The sequence below is a fragment of the Staurois parvus genome, unplaced genomic scaffold (assembly GCF_062004578.1).
Source record: "Staurois parvus isolate SC_StPar_1 unplaced genomic scaffold, SC_StPar_1.0 ptg000746l, whole genome shotgun sequence".
In the NCBI taxonomy this organism is placed as follows: Eukaryota; Metazoa; Chordata; class Amphibia; order Anura; family Ranidae; genus Staurois; species Staurois parvus.
The window spans coordinates 5,497,911-5,508,886 of record NW_028318542.1 but is presented as its reverse complement, the minus strand read 5'-3'; the positions used below and the strand labels follow the sequence as shown (position 1 = coordinate 5,508,886).

Genomic DNA, 10,976 nt, shown 5'->3' with positions numbered 1-10,976 from the left:
ACTGCACTTCCATTCTTATGGATTGTTTATATTATAAGATTATTTTGCTTTACCTTCAGTTTTCCTTTGCTATGTTCTGTATACCTAAAATGTTAATAAACATATATCTAAAAAAAATTGCTTTGGCATCGCACTGCATATATGTGAATGGCCTCTATAAAATGTTCATGTTATTTCAATTGTCATGAGATTCCAGGCATTCTGGAATAAACATTTTTCTATTACATAAAAGTAGTTCTTTAGCATATTCGGACATTCTGCTCCCATACAAGATGGATATTACTTGGATAAGCACCCTGCTCCTGGCTCTGATCATTTCCTGTATCATCTACTCATTATGGAATGTCATGTATTAGAGACATAACATATCACCAAGACTAACACCACTGTCACTTGTTGGCAATGATCAATAAAAAGAGGGAAGTTAGTAAAATCCCTAATAGCAGTCAGTTTTAATGGAAAAACATTCTAGGGGTGTGGATCATTATAAGTGGCAGATATCCCAGAGAGAAGGTTTTCTGAGATCTGACTGTAAGATAACAACATCATGATATTTCTATCAGGATTTGGTAAAGCCAGCCATTGATAGATTTGATCCATCTATGGGCAGACTGGTTGTACTGAAGTCAATCCATCGAACGACTTCAGTACAACCAGTCTATCGAATATTTTTCATGCGATTACTGCCGGCAGCTATAGCCGCCAGCAGTGACCATTGTAGTCTTTTGGTGGGGAATACTCCCATCAACACTGACTGTGTTAAAGAGAATAAAGCATTTTTTTCCTTCCATCCATGGTGGAAGGAAAGAAAATTGCATAATCTAAGGGCTGCTTAGGTGTTTCCATGTTCTGTGAAACCATGTTTCCATGTTATAAAAATCTCGCAAGACAGGAGGAGCTTTTCCAATACTCCTGTGTGATTGTTATTTATTTGGTGTTAACCAGGGATAAGCTCAAGGTTCAGTCTTTGAACAAAACTTTGGCTGTTTGGATTTTTACCTAACAGCAGACCTTTTTACTTGGGAATAATAATAGTATATAGTAAGCGCTCATATACAATACAAAGCAGCTGAACATATAGGAAAACACATAAAAGTCCCAAAATACATAAATAAAAGAAATGCAGCGCTCTTAAAAAGTGAAAAAATGATAATAATAAACACAGTCCAGTGAAAAACAGTGCTCCTTGTTTCCCAGTGTAAATGGTAGAATTTCGCACTAACCAGAACGCGCATAGGTAATGCGCATATGTGTATATATATCCTGAAGATCCTCTCTCCACTTGAGTCTGGTCAGGTATATGGCTGGGAAGAATGGAGATCCTACGCCCTCATGTGGTGAGAAGTGATTCAGCAAGTCAGAGCAATAGCGATCTAGGTAAGCCTCCAAAGGAACTGGCACAGGAATCCCCAGGGCTACAAAGATGGAAAAAGCTCCTTATGACTTTGACCCGTGCGGGTCAAAGCGCTTTACTGGATCCTTCTCACAGATCCTCCAAGCCTGCTATCATTCCAAATGATTGCTCCTCGTCGCACTCAAATCCCTCAAGGGGTCAGCACTCCACTAATGGCTCCTCTCCAGGTAAGATCAAGTGTAGCACCAATCTCTCATATGAGACATAAAATAGATCCTCCCATAGTGCAGTAGGTTTATTGAAAAGTAGGGACAATAACAGAAAATGATACACTCACTTAGCAGCAGTTTCAAGCCGTTTCAAGGCCGTGTGGTCTTACCTGTTTCCTGAAGTTCCTGGTCCCACATGGTATTGTGAAGCAACGCGTCGGCCTGACGTAGTGACGCACTTCCGGTGTAGCGGCCATCTTGGTACACCCGCTGTACACCCATACATCTGTTCCCTCATCCGAAAGTGGGGTTGGAACTTGAAACTGCTGTTAAGTGAGTGTATCATTTTCTGTTATTGTCCCTACTTTTCAATAAACCTACTGCACTATGGGAGGATCTATTTTATGTCTCATATGAGAGATTGGTGCTACACTTGATCTTACCTGGAGAGGAGCCATTAGTGGAGTGCTGACCCCTTGAGGGATTTGAGTGCGACGAGGAGCAATCATTTGGAATGATAGCAGGCTTGGAGGATCTGTGAGAAGGATCCAGTAAAGCGCTTTGACCCGCAAGGGTCAAAGTCATAAGGAGCTTTTTCCATCTTTGTAGCCCTGGGGATTCATGTGCCAGTTCCTTTGGAGGCTTACCTAGATCGCTATTGCTCTGACTTGCTGAATCACTTCTCACCACATGAGGGCGTAGGATCTCCATTCTTCCCAGCCATATACCTGACCAGACTCAAGTGGAGAGAGGATCTTCAGGATATATATACACATATGCGCATTACCTATGCGCGTTCTGGTTAGTGCGAAATTCTACCATTTACACTGGGAAACAAGGAGCACTATTTTTCACTGGACTGTGTTTATTATTATCATTTTTTCACTTTTTAAGAGCGCTGCATTTCTTTTATTTAGACCTTTTTACTTGATCAGCAGTCTACAGGTAAAACTCGAAAAATTAGAATATTGTGCAAAAGTTCATTTATTTCAGTAATGCAACTAATATATGAGATAGACTCATTACATGCAAAGCAAGATAGTTCAAGCCGTGATTTGTCATAATTGTGATGATTATGGCTTACAGCTCATGAAAACCCCAAATCCACAATCTCAGAAAATTAGAATATTGTGAAAAGGTGCAATATTCTCGGCTCAAAGTGTCCCACTCTAATCAGCTAAATAAGCCATAACACCTGCAAAGGGTTCCTGAGCCTTTAAATGGTCTCTCAGTCTGGTTCAATAGGAATCACAATCATGGGAAAGACTGCTGACCTGACAGTTGTGCAGAAAACCATCATTGACACCCTCCATAAGGAGGCAAAGCCTCAAAAGGTAATTGCAAAAGAAGTTGGATGTTCCCAAAGTGCTGTATCAAAGCACATTAATAGAAAGTTATGTGGAAGGGAAAAGTGTGGGAGAAAAAGGTGCACACGCAGCAGGGATGACCGCAGCCTGGAGAGGATTGTCAGGAAAAGGCCATTTAGAAGTGTTGGGGACTTTCACAAGGAGTGGACTGAGGCTGGAGTCAGTGCATCAAGAGTCACCACACACAGACGGATCCTGGACATGGGCTTCAAATGTCGTATTCCTCTTCTCAAGCCGCTCCTGAACAACAAACAACGTCAGTAATCGAATCTTACCTGGGCTAAAGAAAAACAGACCTGGTCTGTTGCTCAGTAGTCCAAAGTCCTCTTTTCTGATGAGAGCAACTTTTGCATCTCATTTGGAAACCAAGGACCCAGAATATGGAGGAAGAATGGAGAGGCACACACTGGAAGATGCTTGAAGTCCAGTGTGAAGTTTCCACAGTCTGTGTTGATTTGGGGATCCATGTCATCTGCTGGTGTCGGTCCACTGTGCTTCATTAAGTCCAGGGTCAACGCAGCCGTCTACCAGGAGATTTTGGAGCACTTCATGCTTCCTTCCTCAGACGAGCTTTATGGGGATGCTGACTTCATTTTCCAGAAGGACTTGGCACCTGCCCACACTGCCAAAAGCACCAAAACCTGGTTTAATGACCGTGGGATTACTGTGCTTGATTGGCAAGCAAACTCGCCTGACCTGAACCCCATAGAGAATCTATGGGGCATTGCCAAGAGAAAGATGAGAGACATGAGACCGAACAATGCAGAAGAGCTGAAGGCCGCTATTGAAGCATCCTGGTCTTCCATAACACCTCAGCAGTGCCACAGGCTGATAGCTTCCATGCCATGCCCTTCCTGTCAATGGTTGTTTAGGAAGTGACAATTTCCAGTATCTGTTATGTTCTGAGCAACCAGTGACTTCATGCAACCCCATTTATTTACTGATCAGGACACCCCAGCCATATAACAAAGGGGTTTGGATAGAACTGACATCAATGACCAAATATGGTCAAATGGTCAATGAAATCACCCAGGAGACCCCAACTATGTATATTTAACGGAGGGAACTGGAAGATGTTAGAATTGGTGAGTGACAGGACTAAATTGTGTCTATAGTCAGCGGGATTCTTTTCTTTTAGGTCGTCGGTCATCATTTATTGTAATTGATGTAGATCTACATAGTTGGACAACATGGTTGATGATGAATGTACATTGTAGGACATTTTTTTATTTTATTTTTTTTGTAAGTAATTGTCAAAATGCATTGTGTAATTATCTACTGTTTCCATTTTCTTTTGTGAATGAGGTGGGGGTACATTCACATGGGGCCGAGGTATCTGGAGGTTTCTGCCCGATACGTCCTGAATTCTTTCTGTGGCAATAAGGACCCACTCACTGCCAGAGGAATATGAAGAGGAACTCTGATGTCAAGTAACCAGACAATTATTGCTGCAAATGCTGCTGTAATTAATGTATTAAGATATTTACTGTATGAATATGTGTGTGTGTGTGTGTGTGTGTGTGTGATAGTTGAGTGGACTCCAAGAGGGTAGAAAGCTAGAAATGGAGCGGAGGGTGAAGGTCAGCTGTAAAAACCGATTATCCTTATTCGTTAATTGTCAAATTTGACTATGTACAAGTTACAGCAATGAAATTAAGCTATTAATACCACCAAGTTCAATTCAGGTGATTCATCTGTTTTTATTGTATTTTCTATTATTGTATCCATTTACGGATTGAACTTTGGAAATGATAACAAACTATTTGTTAAGCAGTCAGTTTGCCAGCAGTGCATATAAAAGAATGAACAAAACTCATTTGATTCATTCTGCTGTGTGAAGCATGGAGGTCACATGGTTGCCAACATTGCTTCTGGCTTTGACCATCTTCTGTATGTTCATATATTCCTCACGGAAGGCAATGTATAGAAGAGGTAACTTGCCTCCTGGGCCTACACCTCTTCCTGTTATTGGGAGTGTCCTGCAGATTGAGAGAGGAAAGTTGGCCAGATCTTTAATGGAGGTCAGTGCTTGTGTCTGCTTTTCTATCCCTTGGCTGTTTTGAACTTATTTGAATGTACAGGCAAACCACATGTGCATAAACCCAGCGGCTTGAAAATATACTCACACGTTTGCTTATTATGTGGAAGCATATAGGTCCCTGAAAGGGTGAATTTGGACATATCTGCACTTTTCATGATCTCTATTTACCTGCTATGATCATGCCATTCCAGATAGCCATAATCACAATGAAGGTGCTTTGAGTCATAAACAAGGGCTTCCAGCTTGTGATTACTGTCATTTGGCAGCAGTCATATTACATTATTTATCCCGATGACATGCAACGTGCGCTATGATAGACAGGATTCCCAAGCTTGGGAGAATTTGTGCCCTATTGTTGGGACCAGTAAAAATAATTATTTTTTTTGGCCTGGCACATTGGGCAATGGTCATTAAGTGCGATGCTGTATAATGGAGGATCGATGGTGAACTTAGTTTGGCCAAATAGCTGGCTTATGCCTTGTTCTGGCGCCAAAAGATTTATCCAAAGCTACATAACCAATCTTGTCTCGATATATCACCCAAACTCTCCTCTCCACTCCTCCCAAGACCTCCTACTCTCTAGCTCTTTTGTCTACTCCTCCCATACTTGCCAACAGGACTTCTATAGAACCCATCCTCTGGAACTCTCTACCTAAATCTGTCCAACTATCTCCACCACCTTTAGACCATCCTTGAAAACCCATCTCTTTAGGGAAGCCTATCCCACCTCCACCTAACAACTGAACTCTTAATTCTTCCATCAACTCATCCCACACATCTATTACCTTTTGTACCACTTACCTATTAGATTGCAAGATATTATGAGCAGTGCTTTCCTAACCATTTGTATAATATTGTTACTGAAGTGTCTACCTTTATATTGTAAAGTGCTGCACAAACAGTTGGCACTTTATAAATCCTGCATAATAATAATACCAATAATAATATTAAGTAATAATGACAAGCCCTGATGAAGGAGGATACTTTGGCCCCTGAGGCACGTTGGCTACTTCTTGAATACCTATTATCACTTCCTAGTTAAGAATAAAGCTGGCCATAGACAATTCGAATTCTGGTTGGTTCAGCAGAGAACGGCCGAGGTACAAACCATGTATGGGCAGGATGAATGTACCCAAGTTGATTGATCAATCAACTTGGGTACAACTAGCCTGTAAGACTTCAAATGTGATTATTGCTAGCAGTTATCATAGCCGCTAGCAGTAATCGCTGTGTTCTGAAATCCCTCCCCCCACCCCCACTGGGAGAACACAATGGTTCTGTGGGAGGGATTCCCTCATCAACATTGACTGTCATTGCAGGAAAGAAAATCGCTCCGTCTAGGGCCAGCTTAAAGATATATAGACATTTTATGTGATTGGTGCTCACTATTTTTTTCCATTTGGACTTCTACAGTCTGGAGTCACCTACCTGGTGGAAACGACCTCCCTTTTGTGTTTTTCTCGAGTGGCCAAAGTCAAGCTAATGAAAGCTACTATCCTCCACTATTTGATGAAAGCAAAATTTGAGTCCAGTGCCTCAAGTTTATGTTTCAGTTGAATTTGAATTGGTAGCAGCCTCCTGCAATCCCCTGTACAACAGTTCTTGGCCTGGGAGAGGGAAAGCAACAGAAGAAGCCAATCAGTTATGCTGCAGTTCTCCTTTCCTAACAAAGAGCATGCTGATAGGAGAACAGAGGAAAGAGGCAGGTTCATTAGTTATTAACTGCTTCTCTTTTGCATAGAGGCAGAGAGGAGACCTCTGGGTGTTACTAAACGACAGCAGAAAAATGCAGGTCTTCTGTCCTGCCAGGTTGAATGTGCTGTGTGGCAAAGCTGTATACAAATCAGAATTAGATGGGCAAAAATATAAATCCTTTGGTTGTCAAAACTGCTCCCAAATGTGCATTGTATCTGTGTATTTATCTGTTCCTCTCTAAATGTTATCTAAACCCAAAACCAAAAATGTAATATACTGTATTGCAGCTTACCAGTGCTTAGATCTGGTGGCTTATAGATACACTTTATATAAAATTAATTTGCATACATTGGGATGTATAAGAATGTTAGTCTTTACCCGCACATGGTGAGATGATATTTGATTATATTTGTATGGTTTTGTTACCTTAGTCTTGCTGACTGAACACATTTGTCATTTTCTTCAGCTTGGCCAGAAGTATGGTTCAGTGTATACGCTTTATTTTGGATCTAAACCAGTCATCATATTGTATGGATATGAAACAGTCAAAGAAGCTCTTATTGACCATGCAGATGTCTTTGCTGACCGAGGAAATCTTGCAACAGTTGATGATCTTGTTTCTGGGGTTGGTAGGTTTTTGTCTAAATTGGCCTATTAACTAAATGTAATTATCTAGCAATAGTAATGAAGCTGAACTCCAGGAATTCAACCAATTTCTAAAATGCATTGGCTAACTATGGGTTAAGTCCAAGGAGCTGCATGTCACCTCGTGGATGTATCTCTTTCATTTACAATTTACATTTTACTGAGCGCCAGGAGTTCAGTTATCAACATATTTATGGCAGTGAAATGGTTCAGATTTCAGCTCCTGCAGTTGCAGGGTCATTTGCAACTGCCTGCCTACCCTTCCTCTCTTCTTGCCCAATCACAGAGTGCTTTGTATTATATCAAACTATTCACAAAATACAAATCCTTCTGTGAATGGGCATTGGAAGACAAGGGCAGGTAGAGCAGCTGATGTGTGTGAGAAAGCAGTGTCTCTTCTTTCAGAGCCACAGAGTGAATTGTGGAGGGGGATTGTGGAGGAAGGAGCTGTGGAGAGGTGGTGGTAGGGTGGGTTGGAGGTGGGTTCTGTGAAGTGAGATTGTGAAGGAGGAAATGTAGGTTGCAATTTTGGAGGAGGGGATTGGGAGATGGTGGGGTTTCACACACCTTTGACGTAATATACCTAATATACAGTACGTAATGTTTATTACTATCATCAAGAAACTGAATAGAATAGAATTTCCTAATGAAATTACTACATTCAAATTGTTCTTGTCTCTTTAACAGCTTCCTGCAGAAGTACTGATATAGGAATGCACAGGTGCTCAAAATCACATATATCTATGTGATTTTGCAGTTCGGACCAGGGGCAGACTGACAACTCATGGGGCCCCGGGCAATAGGGGATCATGGGGCCCGTGTCCTTGCCCAAACTCAAAAAAGCCTATGAAAAAGGTACCAGGATCATCTCATGGGGCCCCCTACTAACCCCCGGGCCCTCGGGCAGTGCCCGAGTTTCCAAATGGTCAGTCCGCCCCTGGTTTGGACCCACGTTGCCATTTGCGGCCTCTGCTGTCAATCACCGGATCCCGGCTGGTGATTACTTGCTGGTGCCAGGTGATAGCTGAGCATCTCCGACGGGGAGGAGAACTGTTTGTAAACAATACAGTTCTCTCCCCTCTGAGCTCTTGCGCATGGCTGTGCATATCACAGCCATGCAAATCAGCGTGCTTACAGTGAAGCACTAATACAAATACAGTGTAAAATGGCACACAGCACACAGTTATCCCTTTGATCGTGTGGTGGTGAGCCAGAGCCTGCACCTGTTGTAGATTGATCTGGATTGTATTGCTTGAGCCGTATACCTTTGTTACCTGGTCCTCAAAGCCTTGGAACAGGTTGGGCTCTATAAAGATCCTCAGCCAAATCTCTCAAGAGGCACAGAGGTATCGCAACCAGTTTCTGGAATTTGTATGTGTAGTAGAAACATGGAAATGTACTCTTGTACCATTGTGTGGTGCTGTATACCCTTTTGTCTTTACATTTTGATGCAGCAACATTTTGTTCTAATAGGTATTTATTTTCTCTAATACAGAAGAATATGAAAATTATATATATATATATATACAGTCAGGTCCATAAATATTGGGACATCGACACAATTCTAACATTTTTGGCTCTATACACCACCACAATGGATTTGAAATGAAACGAACAAGATGAACTTTAACTGCAGACTGTCAGCTTTAATTTGAGGGTATTTACATCCAAATCAGGTAAACAGTGTAGGAATTACAACAGTTTGCATATGTGCTTCCCACTTGTTAAAGGACCAAAAGTAATGGGACAATTGACTTCTCAGCTGTTCCATGGCCAGGTGTGTGTTATTCCCTCATTATCCCAATTACAATGAGCAGATAAAAGGTCCAGAGTTCATTTCAAGTGTGCTATTTGCATTTGGAATCTGTTGCTGTCAACTCTCAAGATGAGATCCAAAGAGCTGTCACTATCAGCGACGCAAGCCATCATTAGGCTGAAAAAAACAAAACAAACCCATCAGAGAGATAGCAAAAACATTAGGCGTGGCCAAAACAACTGTTTGGAACATTCTTAAAAAGAAGGAACGCATCGGTGAGCTCAGCAACACCAAAAGACCTGGAAGACCACGGAAAACAACTGTGGTGGATGACTGAAGAATTCTTTCCCTGGTGAAGAAAACACCCTTCACAACAGTTGGCCAGATCAAGAACACTCTCCAGGAGGTAGGTGTATGTGTGTCAAAGTCAACAATCAAGAGAAGACTTCACCAGAGTGAATACAGAGGGTTCACCACAAGATGTAAACCATTGGTGAGTCTCAAAAACAGGAAGGCCAGATTAGAGTTTGCCAAATGACATCTAAAAAAGCCTTCACAGTTCTGGAACAACATCCTATGGACAGATGAGACCAAGATCAACTTGTACCAGAGTGATGGGAAGAGAAGAGTATGGAGAAGGAAAGGAACTGCTCATGATCCTAAGCATCCCACCTCATCAGTGAAGCATGGTGGTGGTAGTGTCATGGCGTGGGCATGTATGGCTGCCAATGGAACTGGTTCTCTTGTATTTATTGATGATGTGACTGCTGACAAAAGCAGCAGGATGAATTCTGAAGTGTTTCGGGCAATATTATCTGCTCATATTCAGCCAAATGCTTCACAACTCATTGGACGCCGCTTCACTGTGCAGATGGACAATGACCCAAAGCAGACTGCAAAAGCAACCAAAGAGATTTTTAAGGGAAAGAAGTGGAATGTTATGCAATGGCCAAGTCAATCACCTGATCTGAATCCGAATGAGCATGCATTTCACTTGCTGAAGACAAAACTGAAGGGAAAATGCCCCAAGAACAAGCAGGAACTGAAGACAGTTGCAGTAGAGGCCTGGCAGAGCATCACCAGGGATGAAACCCAGCGTCTGGTGATGTCTATGCGTTCCAGACTTCAGGCTGTAATTGACTGCAAAGGATTTGCAACCAAGTATTAAAAAGTGAAAGTTTGATTTATGATTATTATTCTGTCCCATTACTTTTGGTCGCTTAACAAGTGGGAGGCACATATGCAAACTGTTGTAATTCCTACACCGTTCACCTGATTTGGATGTAAATACCCTCAAATTAAAGCCGATAGTCTGCAGTTAAAGCACATCTTGTTTGTTTCATTTCAAATCCATTGTGGTGGTGTATAGAGCCAAAAATGTTAGAATTGTGTCGATGTCCCAATATTTATGGACCTGACTGTATATATATATATATATATATATATATATATATATAAAAGAAACAGTTAAACGATGTACCACTAATTGTTTGTGTTGTTACCCAGTAATTGCTGTTGCTAGATCCTTGTTAAATGGAACAAGCTGATTTCAACGTATGAAAATATAGTGATGTTTATGTCACTGATGTTGGATTGTTTGCAAGTATTTGAAAGGAACACCAAATAGAGGATTGTAGAGTGCAGTAGTGTCTGCAAACAGACTTCATGCTGTTTCCAGTAGTGAATTCTGGGTTTCATGGGTTTAAATAACTCACATAATAAGGTTGTAAAACTGGAGCTGCCCATGTGAATAGCAGTTGTCATACATGTGTGTCTAGGGCCTTTGCCCAGGCTTCTGTGTTGTATCCTTTTTTTTTTTTTTTACTTCTGGCAATATACTGATGCTCATTGTCAGAAAACATCACACCTATAATGTGGCTTTATCTCTTGTAGGCCACTTTACAAATTG

The 10,976-nt window shown here is 41.5% G+C and overlaps 1 protein-coding gene across 2 annotated transcripts in view; it reads left to right on the top strand.

Annotated features, from left to right (window-relative positions):
• Positions 1 to 272: 272 nt before the first annotated feature.
• The window catches only part of LOC149445152 (cytochrome P450 2G1-like), a 33,300-nt gene continuing 22,596 nt past the window's right edge, over positions 273 to 10,976 (top strand). The window contains exons 1-3 of one of the 2 annotated variants that reach the window (XM_089654219.1): positions 273 to 344; positions 4,847 to 4,951; positions 7,133 to 7,295. In XM_089654219.1, the coding sequence (XP_089510345.1) occupies positions 273 to 344; positions 4,847 to 4,951; positions 7,133 to 7,295 (340 nt within the window). Of the gene's footprint in view, positions 345 to 4,771; positions 4,952 to 7,132; positions 7,296 to 10,976 lie in introns of those variants that run through there. The other variant, XM_089654218.1, reaches the window with a different exon arrangement.